This window comes from Prenolepis imparis, unplaced genomic scaffold, assembly GCF_030444845.1.
Source record: "Prenolepis imparis isolate NDT839.2.m4 unplaced genomic scaffold, iyPreImpa1.0 SCAF_12, whole genome shotgun sequence".
Lineage (NCBI taxonomy): Eukaryota > Metazoa > Arthropoda > Insecta > Hymenoptera > Formicidae > Prenolepis > Prenolepis imparis.
Window position 1 is genome coordinate 5250694 of NW_028141170.1, and position 21023 is coordinate 5271716.

Consider the following 21023-nt stretch of genomic DNA (forward strand, 5'->3'; position numbering starts at 1 on the left):
CAAAAGATTGTGTAATCAATGTACTATTAAAATGTATAATCGATGAATTTTTGGCTCGTCTTTAAATATTAGAAATCGATTCTTTTTTGACGCGGACCCTGTGCGACGCATCCTTATTTTATGTTTATCGTATTTAAAAATTTGTACGCTGGTGTCTGCATGGTACCAAAAGATTGTGTAATCAATGTACTATTAAAATGTATAATCGATGAATTTTTGACTCGTCTTTAAATATTAGAAATCGATACTTTTTTGACGCGGACCCTGTGCGACGCATCCTTATTTTATGTTTATCGTATTAAAAAATTTGTACGCTGGTGTCTGCATGGTACCAAAAGATTGTGTAATCAATGTACTATTAAAATGTATAATCGATGAATTTTTGGCTCGTCTTTAAATATGAGAAATCGATACTTTATTACAGCTGACCCTATGCGACGCAACCTTATTTTATGTTTATCGTATTAAAAAATTTGTACGCTGGTGTCTGCATGGTACCAAAAGATTGTGTAATCAATGTACTATTAAAATGTATAATCGATGAATTTTTGGCTCGTCTTAAAATATTGGAAATCGATACTATTTACCGCTGACCCTATGCGACGCAACTTTATTTTATGTATATCAAGTTAAAAAATTTGTACGCTGATGTCTGTTTGGTACCAAATGATTCTGTAATCAATGTATTATTAAAATGTATAATCGATGAATTTTTGGCTCGTCTTTAAATATTAGAAATCGATACTTTTTTACCGCTGACCCCATGCGACGCAATCTTATTTTATGTATATCAAGTTAAAAAATTTGTACGCTGTTGTCTGCTTGGTACCAAAAGATTGTGTAATCAATGTACTATTAAAATGTATAATCGATGAATTTTTGGCTCGTCTTTAAATATTAGAAATCGATTCTTTTTTGACGCGGACCCTGTGCGACGCATCCTTATTTTATGTTTATCGTATTTAAAAATTTGTACGCTGGTGTCTGCATGGTACCAAAAGATTGTGTAATCAATGTACTATTAAAATGTATAATCGATGAATTTTTGACTCGTCTTTAAATATTAGAAATCGATACTTTTTTGACGCGGACCCTGTGCGACGCATCCTTATTTTATGTTTATCGTATTAAAAAATTTGTACGCTGGTGTCTGCATGGTACCAAAAGATTGTGTAATCAATGTACTATTAAAATGTATAATCGATGAATTTTTGGCTCGTCTTTAAATATTAGAAATCGATACTTTTTTGACGCGGACCCTGTGCGACGCATCCTTATTTTATGTTTACCGTATTAAAAAATTTGTACGCTGGTGTCTGCATGGTACGAAAAGATTCTGTAATCCATGTACTATTAAAATGTATAATCGATGAATTTTTGGCTCGTCTTAAAATATGAGAAATCGATACTTTTTTACCGCTGACCCTATGCGACGCAACCTTATTTTATGTTTATCGTATTAAAAAATTTGTACGCTGGTGTCTGCGTGGTACCAAAAGATTGTGTAATCAATGTACTATTAAAATGTATAATCGATGAATTTTTGGCTCGTCTTTAAATATTAGAAATCGATACTTTTTTACCGCTGACCCCATGCGACGCAATCTTATTTTATGTATATCAAGTTAAAAAATTTGTACGCTGGTGTCTGCATGGTACCAAAAGATTGTGTAATCAATGTACTATTAAAATGTATAATCGATGAATTTTTGGCTCGTCTTTAAATATTAGAAATCGATACTTTTTTGACGCGGACCCTGTGCGACGCACCATTATTTTATGTATATCAAGTTAAAAAATTTGTACGCTGGTGTCTGTTGGGTACCAAATGATTCTGTAATCAATGTACTATTAAAATGTATAATCGATGAATTTTTGGCTCGTCTTAAAATATTGGAAATCGATACTATTTACCGCTGACCCTATGCGACGCAACCTTATTTTATGTATATCAAGTTAAAAAATTTGTACGCTGATGTCTGTTTGGTACCAAATGATTCTGTAATCAATGTATTATTAAAATGTATAATCGATGAATTTTTGGCTCGTCTTTAAATATTAAAAATCGATACTTTTTTACCGCTGACCCCATGCGACGCAATCTTATTTTATGTATATCAAGTTAAAAAATTTGTACGCTGGTGTCTGCATGGTACCAAAAGATTGTGTAATCAATGTACTATTAAAATGTATAATCGATGAATTTTTGGCTCGTCTTTAAATATTAGAAATCGATACTTTTTTGACGCGGACCCTGTGCGACGCACCATTATTTTATGTATATCAAGTTAAAAAATTTGTACGCTGGTGTCTGTTGGGTACCAAATGATTCTGTAATCAATGTACTATTAAAATGTATAATCGATGAATTTTTGGCTCGTCTTAAAATATTGGAAATCGATACTATTTACCGCTGACCCTATGCGACGCAACCTTATTTTATGTATATCAAGTTAAAAAATTTGTACGCTGGTGTCTGTTGGGTACCAAATGATTCTGTAATCAATGTACTATTAAAATGTATAATCGATGAATTTTTGGCTCGTCTTAAAATATTGGAAATCGATACTATTTTACCGCTGACCCCATGCGACGCATCCTTAATTTATGTATAGCAAATGAAAAAGTTTGTACGCTGTTGTCTGCTTGGTACCAAAAGATTCTGTAATCAATGTGCTATTAAAATGTATAACCGATGAATTTTTGGCTCGTCTTAAAATATTAGAAATTAATACTTTTTTGACGCGAACCCTGTGCGACGCATCCTAATATTATGTTTATCGTATTAAAAAATTTGTACGCTGGTGTCTGCATGGTACCAAAAGATTGTGTAATCAATGTACTATTATAATGTATAATCGATGAATTTTTGGCTCGTCTTTAAATATTAGAAATCGATTCTTTTTTGACGCGGACCCTGTGCGACGCATCCTTATTTTATGTTTACCGTATTAAAAAATTTGTACGCTGGTGTCTGCATGGTACGAAAAGATTCTGTAATCAATGTACTATTAAAATGTATAATCGATGAATTTTTGGCTCGTCTTAAAATATGAGAAATCGATACTTTTTTACCGCTGACCCTATGCGACGCAACCTTATTTTATGTATATCAAGTTAAAAAATTTGTAAGCTGGTGTCTGTTGGGTACCAAATGATTCTGTAATCAATGTACTATTAAAATGTATAATCGATGAATTTTTGGCTCGTCTTAAAATATTGGAAATCGATACTTTTTACCGCTGACCCTATGCGACGCAACCTTATTTTATGTATATCAAGTTAAAAAATTTGTACGCTGGTGTCTGTTTGGTACCAAATGATTCTGTAATCAATGTATTATTAAAATGTATAATCGATGAATTTTTGGCTCGTCTTTAAATATTAGAAATCGATACTTTTTTACCGCTGACCCCATGCGACGCAATCTTATTTTATGTATATCAAGTTAAAAAATTTGTACGCTGGTGTCTGCATGGTACCAAAAGATTGTGTAATCAATGTACTATTAAAATGTATAATCGATGAATTTTTGGCTCGTCTTTAAATATTAGAAATCGATACTTTTTTGACGCGGACCCTGTGCGACGCACCATTATTTTATGTATATCAAGTTAAAAAATTTGTACGCTGGTGTCTGTTGGGTACCAAATGATTCTGTAATCAATGTACTATTAAAATGTATAATCGATGAATTTTTGGCTCGTCTTAAAATATTGGAAATCGATACTATTTACCGCTGACCCTATGCGACGCAACCTTATTTTATGTATATCAAGTTAAAAAATTTGTACGCTGATGTCTGTTTGGTACCAAATGATTCTGTAATCAATGTATTATTAAAATGTATAATCGATGAATTTTTGGCTCGTCTTTAAATATTAGAAATCGATACTTTTTTACCGCTGACCCCATGCGACGCAATCTTATTTTATGTATATCAAGTTAAAAAATTTGTACGCTGTTGTCTGCTTGGTACCAAAAGATTGTGTAATCAATGTACTATTAAAATGTATAATCGATGAATTTTTGGCTCGTCTTTAAATATTAGAAATCGATTCTTTTTTGACGCGGACCCTGTGCGACGCATCCTTATTTTATGTTTATCGTATTAAAAAATTTGTACGCTGGTGTCTGCATGGTACCAAAAGATTGTGTAATCAATGTACTATTAAAATGTATAATCGATGAATTTTTGGCTCGTCTTTAAATATTAGAAATCGATACTTTTTTGACGCGGACTCTATGCGACGCATCCTTATTTTATGTTTATCGTATTAAAAAATTTGTACGCTGGTGTCTGCATAGTACCAAAAGATTCTGTATTCAATGTACTATTAAAATGTATAATCGATGAATTTTTGGCTCGTCTTAAAATATGAGAAATCGATACTTTTTTACCGCTGACCCTATGCGACGCAACCTTATTTTATGTATATCAAGTTAAAAAATTTGTACGCTGGTGTCTGTTTGGTATCAAATGATTCTGTAATCAATGTATTATTAAAATGTATAATCGATGAATTTTTGGCTCGTCTTTAAATATTAGAAATCGATACTTTTTTACCGCTGACCCTATGCGACGCAATCTTATTTTATGTATATCAAGTTAAAAAATTTGTACGCTGGTGTCTGTTTGGTACCGAATGATTCTGTAATCAATGTATTATTAAAATGTATAATCGATGAATTTTTGGCTCGTCCTTAAATATTAGAAATCGATACTTTTTTACCGCTGACCCCATGCGACGCAATCTTATTTTTTGTATATCAAGTTAAAAAATTTGTACGCTGGTGTCTGTTGGGTACCAAATGATTCTGTAATCAATGTACTATTAAAATGTATAATCGATGAATTTTTGGCTCGTCTTAAAATATTGGAAATCGATACTTTTTACCGCTGACCCTATGCGACGCAACCTTATTTTATGTATATCAGTTAAAAAATTTGTACGCTGGTGTCTGTTTGGTACCAAATGATTCTGTAATCAATGTATTATTAAAATGTATAATCGATGAATTTTTGGCTCGTCTTTAATTATTAGAAATCGATACTTTTTTACCGCTGACCCTATGCGACGCATCCTTAATTTATGTATAGCAAATGAAAAAGGTTGTACGCTGTTGTCTGCTTGGTACCAAAAGATTCTGTAATCAATGTACTATTAAAATGTATAATCGATGAATTTTTGGCTCGTCTTAAAATATTGGAAATCGATACTTTTTTGACGTGGACCCTATGCGACGCAACCTTATTTTATATATATCAAGTTAAAAAATTTGTACGCTGGTGTCTGTGTGGTACCAAATGATTCTGTAATTAATGTACTATTAAATTGTATAATCGATGAATTTTTGGCTCGTCTCAAAATATTAGAAATCGATACTTTTTTACCGCTGACCCTATGCGACGCATCCTTAAATTATGTATAGCAAGTGATGTTTTTCCCGTAAATAAATAAATAAAAAAATGAAAATACTAATAAAAGAATTCTCCAATTGAATTAAAATTGAGAATGACTTGTTCGGAAAGGAAATTCGAATCGAACAATGCATTTCGAAGAATAAACGCGGCGATGACACCGATGCACCAGTAATGGCATGCAAAACCGTTAAAATACAACACGCATTTTCAATAGCGAGAGCGCATTCAGACTCGCTCGCCGGCCGATCGGTCTCGCAATCGCACTTCCTCCGACTGTTTGCGCAAGTATCTTCGGTACTCGAGTATTACGAGCTGGCGTTTGCATTGGCGAAGAAGCAGGTACCAGTCGTAGTTGTATATACATGTGTGCGTTCACGTATGTAGACGTACGGAGGAACACGACCGCGCGTCAGTGCTAACGCAGGTTAAACGAAGGTACTCGAAGGGACCCGGGGGGCTCGAATTAAGTGGGGCCTTACACCTCGAGAGACCAAGAGAGACGCCGCCGATATAACCGGCAATCTCGTAGATACGATACGGAACAGTAATAATAATCATCGCGGAAAGTTCGCACGCAAATAAAACTACCAGTTGAAAAATGCCCGCAATTATTACTAAAATAAGAAAATTCTTACGCTATACGGTATCCGTCTATGTGCGATTGCGCTTTAGAAATGTACGAGTATATGCTAAACGTTAAGAATAGAGTTGCACTCGGTTCAGTCTTCTCTAGAGAATTTATAAAAGTTGACTTATTTTTGTCTTCGTTATCCAATAGTGCTGTTTAGGTCGCGAATGAGCGCATATGTCCTTCGAAAAGTCGAAATGCAACGAGAATTTCGTCTCCGATGATCGGTATGCACCTACGATGATACCGTTGCACAGAGCAGCCACACCCTCGTCAGTGTATAAAGATATGTATGTGTATCAATACACACGCGACGGCGGCGGACTCTACACGTGACTCCGTATATACACCTAGAGTTGTACCGATTCTATCTACAGCGTCCCCCGACGTGCCTAGGAACCGGAGAGAATCCTGGGCAAAGCCACCTCCGCGTAATCTCGAACCGTGTATCGAGTCAACAAGTCGCGCTTCTAGATTAATCTAGTATCAAAACCTTCAATTTTACGCGAAAGAGTGTGTCATCATCTTTCTTTCTCTCTCTCTGTCTCTCTCTGTTAATGGTCCGTAATAAAATATCATGGTTCAGATAGTACATAGGAGGAGAGAATGAAGGCTATCGAAAGCCATTTGTCTCGCAGCAATATTATGTTGAATAAAAAAAATAAAAAATATATATATATTGTATATGAATATTCCGTAAACGGCGTCGGCAGAGAATGGACGATGGAATTCCAATTGAGCAATGTTTGTCCTGCCAACACACACATGCATACACATACTAGTCGATTACTTGTTCTCGATATTGAAATATTGAATAGCCTAGCTAGGAATTATCGTCGTAGCTGAAGTTTGCGCGACGGCACGAGAGCTGATCTCCTTCCGACTTCTCTTCTCGCGTGTTATAACTCTCCTCTATTCTGCCCGCTTCCCCCGCGGTCCTCATTAAACCAACTGCTCGAGACAACTGGCGCTGATTATTTAGCAATACAAATCATTCTCGCCGAGCGAACGAGTGCGTACCTTTCTCTCTCTCTCTGTCTCTCGTTTTTCTCGTTCTGTCGAGCGAGTTCCCGCTCGCGTGCGCGGGCGTGGTACTGCACGTACCACTTATGTACGAGAAGCGAATAACACACAAACAGACACAAACACACACACATAGACACATACTCTCTCTAGCACACAGCGTGTGCATCAGATAGCAGCCCGTAGAAACAGTTTTGTTGATTAGCGTACTCGTTGAAACCAGCCGTATTACTTTGTCGCATCACCGAGGAATGTTCTGATTGGCGAACCGTAAGTATCTCCCGTAAGTAATCATAAACAGCTGATGTATCGCGCGCGAATGCGCCCGAAGAAATCAGCGAAATGTACGAGCGAATTTTGAATAAATTTTTATCTTTATTATTTAACATCATGTTATTTATTATAATATATCTTTCCTTCCAAGTTTTTCGATAACCATCATTGCCGGTGATTGCATTCTTCAGAAATATCTCCGCTACGTTCGATATCATCTAACCGGTGCGGAATCGATTTTTCTCGCGAAATATTTTTCTCTCTCTTTTCCAGCGGATAAAATATTCATATTCGAGGAAGCTACCAGGGCACATCGCCCTTGCGGAATTCCTCGCGGCCGTGCCGCACGCAATTAATTAACTCAAATATCATCCAGTACAATTTGCGATCCGCTCCGCGTCGTTAATCACGCGCGTCCGCGCGCGCGAATCGTCCCGTCCTCACGGACTGATCAGGGGTCGGGAATCGATAACAGAGATGCATTAGAATATTATGACCTTTCCGAGTGCATTCAGTGATTCACCGCGGGAGCCGCGATAGCAGCGGCGTTATCGGCGCGGTTACTCGCGGCCGGAGAGTCTGATGTTATCGGATCTCTCGGCTATACTCCCGGCTAATCGGGACAAGCGAGAAAGGGAGAAAAGGAAGAGAGGCCGGGGTGCTGACCTCGCTTCCTGAATCGTTCAGGGCGGTGGCATCTCTCCGAGCCAGGCTCTCGGAGCGAATGCGCTGCGCGCAGACAACGTCGCGTAGGATCGTGCAACCAAATCAAGCGAGAGATAATATCACTGCGAATTCAGTCGGCGATATGTCAGCTCGTTAAATCACCTTTATCATTACATGTTATTCGAATACTTCGCGTTTCTCGCTACGTGCTTTTTATACACGCATTTTATTATATAACGTATATATAATACATATGTATAATAATTTAATTAATTAATTAACTGATCAATTTTAATCTCGCTCTTTCAAATCCTGTAATTCCAGTTTCGACTAAGCGTATAAATTCTAAGTACGAACTATCTCGTCAATTTTTAATAAGTTTCGACATTTTATCAGAGAATATGGTGCAATATTAATTTATTGATTCTTAATAATTTTTTTATTTTACGTATAAACTGCTTAATTTTTTTCGCGAAGATGTAAAGAATTTAAAAAAAGTATATTATACCAAAATTAATTGTAAATTTCTCATAGATTTCAATACAGACTTTAATCAAGTCTTGGGGAGTCGCGTTTTTATAATTATAATCTCCGCTCGGCGCGAACGTATCTAGAGCAAAAGCGTTAATCTTAATCATAGCGGAAATCTCGTGGTGCGTAATTTTGTGCAATTACATTTTTAATGTCGCGTGCCTCGCGTTAATATATCTCTCTCTCTTTTCTGGAAAAATACGTATGAAAAGGAAGATTCAAGATTTCTGAAAACAAATTCGTCTCCAGCAATCACAATTCACAGTACGGAGAGTTCGGAGGATGCCGCGTCCATTTCTTTTTCTCGAGAAAAAAAAATCCCGATGCTATATTATCTCGGCGAGATAACGAGATAACACCGCCCGATCCCACAGTGAATCCCACGGGCGAACAGGGGCGAACGCTTCCATCGGCAGGCGTGGTATGCAACCTTACGCCGCGCTCGTAAGCGCACTCGCGGAGAGCCGCATTATCGCGGGATTACGTAAGCATCGTGCCGCATGCGATTGCGCTTGTATTACGCTATAATTAGGATCGGACCGCGCGGCCGCCGTGTCCGTATCGCACATGTGTACAATATATATATGTATGCGCGTGACGTTACTTATGCCGCGTAATCCGCGTATTAATAACCACGACGATAAATGTTAACCGCCGCCCCGGAGTCTCCACGAGAAGAGGAGCGTAAACTGCCGCCTATCGCCGGTCTAATCGGACAAACAGGGATTAGAGAGCGCTTTTCGAAAGGAAGAGAGGCATCGAACCCATCTTCCGCTCGCGTTATCAAAGTACGGCTCGGTCTCCCATAGCGCGCATTAATTGGAATATTTGGAATACAATCTGCGCGGTTCTCACTGAAATCGTCGCTAAAAGCGAGTCGGCGTGATTCGGATATTAAGGCGAACAGCGGATAGTTCGTTGTATGTGTGTGTGAGCGTTTGCCTTTTTTTTCTCTTCTCAAATGTCCGCGTAATCGTCCGGCATTAAGGAAAGTAAACTGGTTCTGCACCGTGTATACGAGCGTTTGACCGGTGCCCGACTTATCTGTAGCCTCGATCTTGCGAGCGAGCGGAAAAATCGCGAAAAGCCACGATACCGTATTGTGATATCGAAAGCACGCGGTACACAGAATCGCGAGCCTCGCTAATTGATGTATCTCTCTCTTGCACAATAAACGACAACAATAATAAATCTCCTAAAAGATCTCGGGATGCGTCATCATCAATTTAGTAGCCAGAAAAGACTGCAGCAATATTTAAAATAAATTCTTAAATCATACACGTGTCGATTTAAAATATTTTTTAATTTTTTTTTGAACGCATAAATCGAAGAGAACAAACTCTAGCTACGTTAACAAGTAGCCGGTTAATAAGGGCCGCGGCCGCCCCTTTATGCCTTGTAATTAACCTCCGATTAAGCGCCGCTAAATGGACATACGCTTACTAAATTAGCGATCGCTCGCTCTCGCGTTGAATAGACGCCGAAACGATATCCGTGATCGGATGAACGCGAAAATCAAGATCTCGCCGTGCTCGTTCTCGACGCACGCTTGATTAATATCCAGATGTAATTACGCGCCGCGCCTCGGGGAAGGGACGGATGAGGCGCGAGAGAAGAGGGCAGCTCTTCTCCTCTCGTCGAGATCAATCCGTGTGGGAGGAAGGCATACGAGAGAGGAAAAAGACGAGGGAAAAAAGAAGGAAAGCAGGGGAGAGAGAGGATCGAGCTGCCGACGAAACAAAATCCTGACAGGTTTCATCGTGGGCTGACGTAAACAATTTGCGAATGTAAATACCTGTTGAATATTGAGCGGGCTGGCGGGGCCCACGGGGCCCCACGCCGCGGTCCCCCCGACACCTTGCGATCGTTTACCCTCAGCGGGGGATCCTTCCTTCGTCGAGAAGGTATCAGAATCTCTCTGATATAGCTAAGTGAATTTAAAAAAAAATCTAACGCAGATTTCATTCAATAATGTGAAAAGAAGCTCGAGAAGAACGAGGACGATATATTATCTCTGTAAATTACAGAGTCGCGATCTCGCTTTACGGTGTTCGTACTTATCCAATTGACGCACTGATATCTCAGAGATGCGCGTCAAATATGGGGGCGTGATGTGTACTGATAACAGTCCGCGATACGTTTATCCGAACATCGCGCTCATTTTTCGTCAGTCTAATCGTAACTGACACAAGCAATACAAATATCCAAGCACATCAGGAAACCGCCATGCATATGTGTAAAAAAATCAAAAGAGGTCACTCACCGTCCTGGTTCATCCCGTGGCTGCCGTCATCTGTTCAAACAGAAACAAAAAAAAAAGAATTAATCGAGATGTGGAACTGAAATCCGCGGTGAGAGAAAGAGATACGTAACCGAGATTACATATACGCAATACCATTAAGCGAACAATGCAAAAGCGGGGCACGCGTTTATCTCTTCATTTATTCGAGGAGCTTGACCCGCGATGCGTTAATTAAAACGTTGCAGCTGCGTAATCATGTGTCATGTCATTCTCTGAATATAATCAGTGTTCCCGATAAAGCGGTACTCGTACAGCGAGAGCAATAAATAACGCATGCTAATACAAAGTAGGCAGACGCTAATGACGTTTCCGGATGCCATTCATAAACATAATATAATACGTCTCTCGTAAAAATAGCGCGGCGGTCTAATATTACGATGGAATATTTTTCATCGATCTTCGCGTCGATCCGCGAGGAGTATAAATCTATCGGAGGCGGAAAAGGGTGCCCCTTCGCGCTGTACCTGTAAGAGAAGAGTACCCCGCGGGATATCGCGGGCACCTCGCGCGTCCGTTGCCGCGAACCTCGCCGGATCATGACAACTTTGCAACCTGCACGGCAACCTATTTGTACTCGACGGGTCCACGGATATCTCGCGATCGAGCGCGCAGAGTGTTCCTTTATTTAACTCCATAAATAACCGCCGCTATTTTACCCCGCGCCTCTTCGTGCTTCTCCTATGCGCGTATACGATCGCGCGCATGATGCACTGCGAGACGAAATATATACAGGGTATAACTGAGAGGTCTGTATGAACTTTAAGGGTGAGTTCTGCGCGATGAAAAAAAAAAGATTACATAAACGAGGGTAAACTGAAAGACTTCGTTGTGATTTCATCTAAATTTTTTTGCGGAGTCATCCGAAACAATTAGTTCATTCAACTCCCGTTAGTGACATAGACACATTTTTTGACGATTACTTAATATCCCTGGAATTTTTCATCGCGTGCAAAAACTCGCGTAAATTCTCAAAGACGTCATTCTAAACATTTTTTTCAGATTTAAAATTGTTATTGTGTTTGCGTTAATGATACGAAAGAGTTGTGTAATTTTTCATTTTTAAATGATCGTATTTATCTCCGTAACGAAACTTTTCAGATCTTTCGTTCGTGTAATATTATTGTTTGTTTCTATGCGTAAAAAACTCGTCCTCAAGTTTGTACAGACCTTTCAGTTACACCTTGTATATCGGATGTTGCCAGTCATTCTCTGTTGCGCGAATCCCCCATAAGCGATTCCCGTCCGCGGCAGAAAGAATAACTTTCGCGAGGAGATTCGAGCGTGATGATGTGTTATCCGTTCGATATTGGTGCGTGTTTAATCCCTCTCTCGTTTATGACCTCAAAGTAACGGTACGAAGAGAGAGTACTGTCTATTTTTCTTTCTCTTCTTACGACATCCGAGAACTACGCTATGTGTATACGTCCTCATTATCAGATCACCGTAAAGATCGCCGAAATAAGAAGATTAAAACGCGCGTTTATTCAAAAGCGATGACACAAGTAATCAACGTCATACGCGGCGGAGTTTCACGTATGCAAATACAAACGCAATTTCAAATATACATCTCGCAGAAAGACGTAGGCAGTGATTAGAAGCTGAAGTCATTTTTCATGTAACGCTGCATTCTTGAATATCAGATTATTGAATATATTAATACGGATTGCTAAATAGATCGTCCAGCTGTACCAGGCGGTCAAATGCACTAGAGGACCTGTACGTTTTGCGTAATAAGTCCAAGTCGACGCATAAGCTATCAGAGAGAGGTTTTTAAAGAGATAGTTCTTTTTTTTAGAATATATTTATAGACCGAAAATAAAATGTGTGTTCACATTCAATTCAGGTGTTTGAAACGTTTTACGCTCAGTTCTGCTTCTGAAATATCACTTTCTTTTTCCGGGGAAAAAAAAAAGAAACTATTTCACTACGCTTTCTCAGACAATATTATTGGTCAAATAACGCGGGCCTTTTAATAATGAAGTTTAAATGGAGCATCTTAGTCACGAAGAGACTGCGAAATCGAAACGAAACAGCTGATTTCTCGCCAGGTGTAATCGAAATAATCGTTGCGTCGTGCAAAATCGATAAATCGTATAAATTCACTTAGGATCGTGCGAGCGATATGCGCGCGTTAATTGCAAATTAATTACAAATTACTGCAATCACGCATGTTCACGCATCATTAGAGATAAGCGGAATCGCGTTTTGCGTCGATGACTTCAAAGATGCAATTAGATGCATATTTGTCCCGCGGTTGACGAGAAGTAGGAAGAAGAATCGCGAGTATATGAAGGTGTTACACGGAGCTTGGTCATTAATAAACAAGATAACGACTCGCGCGCCACGTGTGGGGCCCTAAAATTGAGATCCGTGGTTTTTTCTCCGTCAAATACGTTGATATCATTAGATTTAACGACCCCTTGACTCTATCTCTTTCTCTTCCCTTCCCCTTCTTCCTTCACGGGTCTCGTGGCTCATGCCGCGTCACTGGTTGCTGCCACGGCGGCAGCCTTTCATCTTCCTTAACCAGCACCACTCTCTTCCGTCACGCATACACATCCGCGGAGAACGAAGGAAGACAACGAGCTTCCACGTCGGCGTAACCAACCGTTGGCTGGAAGAAACTACCGCTTCGAAGATGATCCCGGCTAGTATCCGTGTGTGTCTCGCGTATGTGTATATGCGTGCTCAAAAATATACCTGCGACGATCGGCCACCAAAGAAGAAACTACCGCCTTCTACGATACACGTCTGTGTATGACGAGCGCCAGGCAAGTTCAGCTAACTCGATTGTTCCGTACGGAACAAGGAGCTCTTTCACGCGGGAGTCGCGGAACTTTGATGGCGGAATCATTGCTCGCATCGGTGTCCCCCCGGCACGTAACGTCGCTTCACCGGATGTGCGCGCCGTCGATATCGGGATTTAATAAGCTTGCGGTTTACAGCGAGGTAATGATGATAAACGTAGGAGTTAACGGCGGAAGCGGGAATTCGGATTTTTCCATTTAATGCGCTTTTATGCGCAATTCGTGCCTTCGACAATATTAATGAACGCGTATAGAATCCGTGACGAATAATCGCGTTTGCAAAGTTCTTCTAGGAAATTGATCGTGAACGATAATTAATTATCAAATGATTATTATGATCTAGATATACTTGTCGCTCGTCGACATGAAATCGCAATATTCGTATTTTAGAAATCTGTTCAATCGGTCATTGTAAAAAGAAAGAGAAAGAGATGGAGTCGGAAAGCGCGTTTGACGCGGATTCCTGAATTCCAGCCACAGCCGTTGACTCGGCGAACGTGATGCATCGTCATCGCACGAGTCGCTGGTAATAGAAGCGTTGCCGCGCTTCTGAGACGAAGATTTATCGCCGGTATTTCGCGTGGCACGTGCCTGCCCGTTTTTGCGACCGCGACATTCCTGTCGGCTGTGCACCTCGCTATTGGCATTGCCGTTCGTCGCGTACATTGTCTCGAGACAATCGGAGCAATTCATCGAACGAAAGGCAGATCATTTATATATCGTGGCGGATCATCAAGAATTTATGCCGATAATGTAACGAGTTGTTTTTTGTTTTCAACAAAAAAAAATTTAATTATTGATAAATTGATTATCGCAGGAAATGATCATCTCATTTATCAGAGAAAAATAATTTCTTTACGGTTAAAAATAATTTCCCGCTTCAACTGGTCTCCTGCGATAATCGTCTTACGTTTTTAATTACATTAATAAAGGATTCGTAAGAAGAAACATACCTCCGGGTGTTACAGCGCCGTGATTGTGATGGTGGAGGGCTAGAGGGTCTTGGGGATGCGGGTGAATGGCGGCCAAGGCACTTCCGGCATCACCTGGATTGACGCCGACTCCGACCCCCAGGTGTAGAGCACCATGCTGCGTCGCGTGTGCCGGAAGCTCCATGCTGATCATAGCACGCCACCCTTCTTCCAACCCTCTTCTCCCGCCACCTCCCTCCTCTATCTCGGACAATACCTCGTCGAGTTGGACGAGGCGTCCGTTCAACTCCTCGTCGCCTTCTGGAAAAAAAAACAATAAAAAAATTCGATTAATAATTTTAAAAAAGAAAAAGAATGTCTAATTTTCTCTCGCGAGGAAAAGATTTAACTCGAGCACGATTCGTCGCAGACGGCGATCACTCTCGTTAAGCAACAAACATGAATTTTCGGTCAGTGACTCGCGGAGTCGAATCAATGGTGCAAGAATATCGTAGACAAAGATCTCGAGACCCTATCTAGGCGTACTCTTCTTCCTCCCTCTCCTATCAGATTTCACGCGGTTGGAACACAAAAATAAGGACTCGACGATCCCAGCCGCGATGGGATTGCCTTCGCCACGCTTTTTACGCGCCGAGTAGATAATTTCTTCGTTCCTCTCTACGTAATGATCTGGCCGGGTGATGCCTTTTTTGCTTATTACATCGAGAGAGGCCGCCGCGGAGAGCGACACATCTCTCTAAGTTGGAAGGTGAGATCCCACTCGGATGAATGAAAGGATGAATGGAGCGTAATTTCGTCCATGCTGTCGGCGACGTTTATCTACTACTACGGAGAGTAGGACCGTTCTCTTCCCATCTCTGAGACGCGGCGAGAGCATTGTCTAGGTCCGGACGCGATTACGAATCCTCATGCGTAGTTTAAGAGCAGCTGCTGTACGATGGAAAAGGAAGAGCGCCTTCGACGGTGAGGAAACGGCAAGCCTACTGTCCTAGATTGCAACAATCTGTGAGACTTCTTCATCGAAAGGTTCAACAATATTTTCTCTATCATAAAACACCTGTCGCAATTAATCTTTATTTATACATTAATCAATATCTCCATAAGAATATTTCGACCAAAGCATTGAGATATTCACGTCCATATCTCGTCAATTTTTTGCGTTCCGCGAATGTGTAATATAAAATAAACGTTCGAAGCTGGGGAAAAAAATTGATGCAATTCCTTCCTATTCTCGCGAGGTTTATTACGCTGTCCCACAGAGGGAGAGAAAGAGCAAGGAGTCAAGAACAATCGTCGGCAGGCACCAATCGTCATCGGGCGACCATCCGTGAAATTCGAAACTGCTCCCGCGTTCCGCCGTTTTACATCGCGAAGTGCGCGGATCTCATAACGCGTGGGAGTGAGACTCGAGAACGGTTACCGAGTCTGCGGTCAACGACTGTCCACCGCAGCAGGCGGTGCTGCCTTTGTATCTCCTGTTGACGATTAAAACGCCTCGACAGGCTCTTATTTGCGTGAGGAAGTCGGTCGTCTTCTCGAGCGCGAGGCTTCGCCAAGGGAAAGTTGTTTCGTCATTTTTAAAATAATGGATTCATAGAAAGTCACAAGAAAACTTATATACATTATAGAACGCGTACAAATTTAAAAGCGTGTGTAAAAAAATAAGCATCGTTTATTTCGTTTTTATATCAGAGATTTTTAAGTAATTTCTTTGAAATATCACACACTTTCGCAGAGTCTTAATCTGTCTAAATCGTTTACCGCGTTAATCTCGATAGAAAGTCCACGAGTGTCAATTTTAATCTAGTAAGAAATTGCCCTCTCAATTTTCCAGCGGCAAGAAAATCTCATCTTCAGCTTATCGGGAGTGAAAGAGCGAGAGATGATTGTTTAGTATCGCGATCTGACCGAGGCCCGCTCCTCTCTCGAGGATTCGTGCTACCAGCGTCTGCTGCCTCTGACGTAGGCTAGAATGTAGCGAAGGTACATCGCGGTGAATAAACGTCAGGTAACAGGCAGATGATCGTTCGGCGAGAAGGCGAGAGAGACGCAACGGTTAGAGACTTAATGCACAAACAGGCCTTAAGTAAAGCAAAATGGGTGAGTCGTGGACGGCCAAAGTACGCATAAAGACCAGGCTTAGAGGGAGATACACGTCCCTATGAACCGTGAGAGTCGACCACCACAGCTCTTACGGTGTCTACGCACTCGCTAAAACCATTGTTTACGGCCCGCCTTGAACGTTCGCGTACTTTGCTAACTGGACCCCACTCTCGGGGGCCCCGCGCCGCGGGGACCGGACCGCACGCCGGTTACTCTGCATGTCTTAAGGACGAAAGTAACTGACGCAGAAAACGCCGCGCCGTGCCGCGAAAGCGGATCGTTCGCAGCCAGGTTCGCGATCGACGTGCAGCTCGCGTGTGGTCGGGGATCGCGAAGATGACCCAGCGGAGATAAATAACTGGCCATCGATCTGAAGCAACCCTCTTTCAATTACAACATACGCATCCTACCGATGAGCGGCCAGTTAGAAAATGTCGTTAGAGAATTAAAATAGCTTGAAATGAAATAGCTTTCCATTTAATGAAAAAAACAGAGAGAAAGAGAGGAAGATCAGTATTAAAAATTGCTTCCCAATATTTACACAATATTATTATATAATATTATATATTATATTATTTTCTAAAGTTTACGAGCAGATTTGCATCGATCGAGTCTTCAATTGATGACAAAGTCTATTAAGACATTTAAAATTCGCCTATCTTTTTAATAAGCATAAAAAAGGAAAACGAAAAGATGATATATTCACATAGACTTGTTATGTAAATATGATACGAGGCAGTCTATCTGGTCTGGAAGCTGCATAGTAGCCGGCGAAATATGCGGCTACCGTCCGCACCTTCTGTCTCCACCGCTCTTCACAGTCTTCGCTTCAGCGTCGATTCTCTCCCTGGCCAGTAATGGCCGGTGCTCTCGGGGCTTAACAACGCGTGACAATATGCATCAAGGAATTGCTCGAGCGCGGAGCACAACTTCGGCCGCGCTCCTCTATTTCTCTTTCTTTCTCTCCCTTCGTAATCGCGCACCTACGAAGAAGAAGAAGAAGAAGAAGCAGAATCTCTTCTCGAGACGTAGGTGCGTACACGCGTATTCTTCCGCTTTGTGTGCGTGCTCGTCTTTGTGACGAGAAGGCGCGTGTTCGCTTCGGACTCTCACGCGAAAACCGTCGATATATTATACAACTTCTCGGTCCATAAACGAACGCTCCCAGGAATCCACGATGGAATCCTGAAGAAGCATCTGGATGTATATCGGCCGTCCAGAAACGCGGGCAGTCGATTTTAATCTGATCCGATGCAGAATGAACATCCCGGCAATCTTCGCGATCCTTTTCCCCAATCTGCGAGAGCATTCTTTCTTATGCTGAAATCTAACGATATAGCACGCGAGGGTTTAAAAGGTCGTAAAACTTTCTATTCAGCACGCGACAAAAGTTCAACTATCTCGCAGGTGTCGTACCAGGCCGCGCTCTATGAATGCCTCTTGAATATTCACGTCGAGGTCTATCTCTGGTGGAGATGCGATTCGAAGGCACCCATCGTCCATCCAAGTGCTCGATCAAGTTTTCAAGCGACAAGGGTACTCTCTTTCTTTCTCGCTCATTAACCTCATTACCCGTACTTGGTTGCCGCACGAGCGCGAACAGGGTACATTCTGTACATCGACACACTAGCGAATCGCAAGTGCATATATCTACATGTTTCGTAAACACGATTACCCGCTGATACACCTACACGAACGTTATTATTCACGACGCGAATAAAACGCGAAATTTTATCGCTTCTCCTCGAAATGTACGAATGTAAAATCACACCGGCATTTTTATGACAATTTTTTGTTTCAATCGCTATTCTTGCCTAACATAAGAAATTTTTTCCCAGTATATAGTAAACTTTGATTGCCCTTCCTCCTCCTCTCCTTCTCTTTCACCGTATTATAATCGCATAAATTGATTGAAAATTATCTACAAAAAATATTTACCTTCACGGTATATCTTTCTTTTTTTTAATTACTATCATATATCTTAGAAAATTTATAATTTTTATTATCAAAAAGATTTGTAAAAAAATTATCATCTTGAACGATTTATACATATCATTATAACATATAAAATCATGTAAATTTCTTTTTTTTTCTTATATTACTGTATGACTGCTCTGCTTGTATATATATGTTTAACAGTATATATATTTAATAATTTATTAAAATATAAAATATCTATCAATTCGTCTGTCTCCTTCCTTCTTTCTTCAGAACTTATCGAAAGCCAATCGTAAAAATCCGACCATCGTTATCTGTCGCTGATACGGCGATCGACAACAAACCCGCGGCACAACGGGCGCGGTGTTCTGTTAATGAACAAAAATTGGCGAGCCTACTGGAGCATGGCGAGAAAGCACAACCCACGTGAGGTACTACGGCGAGAGCCCGTTTATACACTCGCGGCTCTGTATCGGTCGTATGTGTCTGACAGCGGCGGTTTGTCTGTCATGCACGCAGGCTCGGGTCAAGTAATTCCAGTTCTCTTCGTCGTCGTCGTCGTCGTCGTCGTCGGCGGCGACCGGGGCACACCGTCACGGAGAGGAACGTATGTAGGTAAATATAAGTTGCGCGAGAATGGGCCGACCGAGTAAAAGGGAAAAGAGACGCGCGGCTTTCGTGGATAAGTGACTTTCGAAGAACCACCTGTGGCACGTGCCATTAACGTGCTCCTTTGCGTGTCCGTACGTGCGTGAATGCCCCGATATCCGTCGCCGCCGTATGCGGCGTGGGTGTGTAACAGGTGAGCGCGGATACTGTTTTCCTTTGCGCGGACTCGACCTCTCTTATAGGTATGTATGCAATACACTGCAATTTCGAGGGTTGTAATCGCAGGCACCGCGAGAGAGGAAGCGAGAGAGAGGTGGAAAGAAAAGAAAAAAAAAAGACGGGTCGAATGAGAGCAGAGACCGCATTCTTCGCGATGGTAGCGAAATTTACATTTTCACTCGATAGCAAAGCTGTCCTTTTTTTACAGAATTTTATTGCAGAAAGTGATATGGAAAAGCGACGTATCGCTATGGTCCGAATAAAATTGGAATGAAATTTATAGCGATATATATAAAAAAAGAAAAAGAAATGTATGTTCCGGAAATAAGCTTTACTCCGTTGCGATGCGCTTGTTCCGTAACACTATGCATCGTGCATCAATGCGGGGCGAAGATAAAATCGCGAGTATATTGGATGTTATATTAATGGAATGGAGAAAATCTACCGCGCGCGGTAGACTCGCCGATAAGTTCGCCTTTGAATAGTACGAGTGCATAACGGTAAGACATTAAAGAGAGATACAAGAGGGGATATTGCTCCTCTTGCACGCTCGCGAAGAGAGCCCTGTTTCTAGGGATCCGGACACGAACCGAGGGCGCGCTGCCGCCCTCTCCTCCCCCTTGATTGGCTCGGCTCCTCGCAGGAGTCGTGCGATTCCAATTCCGGTTTTCCACCGCAAAGGCGGAGGACCGAGAGACGAAAGGAGAGGAGAGACGGCGGAGATATAAGTGAGTATCGGCGGAGAGTCACCTGTGCAATAAAGTAGCAGCTCGTTGCTCGTTGCACACGGCTGTCCCGCGGAATATATATGCGATCTTGCGAGCCGGAGGCGGGATATACAAGTCGCTCTTTCGTAGGAAGAAAACCAGGTACCGATATATATCCGACACGTTATTCCTCATACAGTGAGGTCGTGCGCGTCCGAGCGAGATATTTATTGCAATTAGCCGCGTGTCCAACCTTGAATTCAAAACCGTGAACGATCTGTCGAGCACCTTATTTCCCGGTTCCTGCCAGCAGGGAGGCAGGAAAGGAGAAAAGAGGGAATGGCATATCGAGAAATATTCTAATATCGTAAAAATCTCGACCGGCATCCTGCCAAACGATTAACAGTACTCGATTCGATCCTAATATATTAAGCACGCCGGAAGACTATTTTAAACCGGGATAGTTTGTGCTTTTCTGAGTTCGACGTATCGTTTATGTCGCGCAAAGCCGTTTAATCCGAGACGTAATGTTGCATCTGTCAACGTGAAACCGGCACGCGAATAAAAAACGTAAGAAAACAAAAAACGCAACGAGAAATCGCGCGTATAATTATACCCGGTTGCAGATATCGATATGACATTTGTCGCGTGCTACTTTGAATTCTTGCAGCTTCTATTTCATCGCGTATGCTCCACATTCGCGACAGCGTTTCGATGGCGGCTCTAATCGACGGATAAACGACAACCTGAACCGATCCCGATCTCTTGGGGGAGCGGAGGACGTCGGGCGGCTTCCGATTCCGGTTTTCCATCGGAGGCGAGAGAGCGACCGACCGCGAAGAAGGCGGATAAAGTGAGTT

The 21023-nt window shown here is 41.6% G+C and overlaps 1 protein-coding gene across 10 annotated transcripts in view; it reads right to left on the minus strand.

Annotated features, from left to right (window-relative positions):
• Sv (paired box protein shaven) overlaps positions 1-21023 on the minus strand; it is a 176885-nt gene that overhangs the window by 110853 nt on the left and 45009 nt on the right. For all 10 annotated transcript variants that reach the window (XM_083052368.1, XM_083052364.1, XM_083052363.1 and 7 more), the window contains 2 exons: positions 14609-14887; positions 10810-10839 (listed from right to left, as the gene is read on the minus strand). In XM_083052368.1, coding sequence (XP_082908494.1) covers positions 10810-10839; positions 14609-14780 — 202 coding nt within the window. In that variant the 5' untranslated portion in view covers positions 14781-14887. The remainder of the gene's footprint in view (positions 1-10809; positions 10840-14608; positions 14888-21023) is intronic.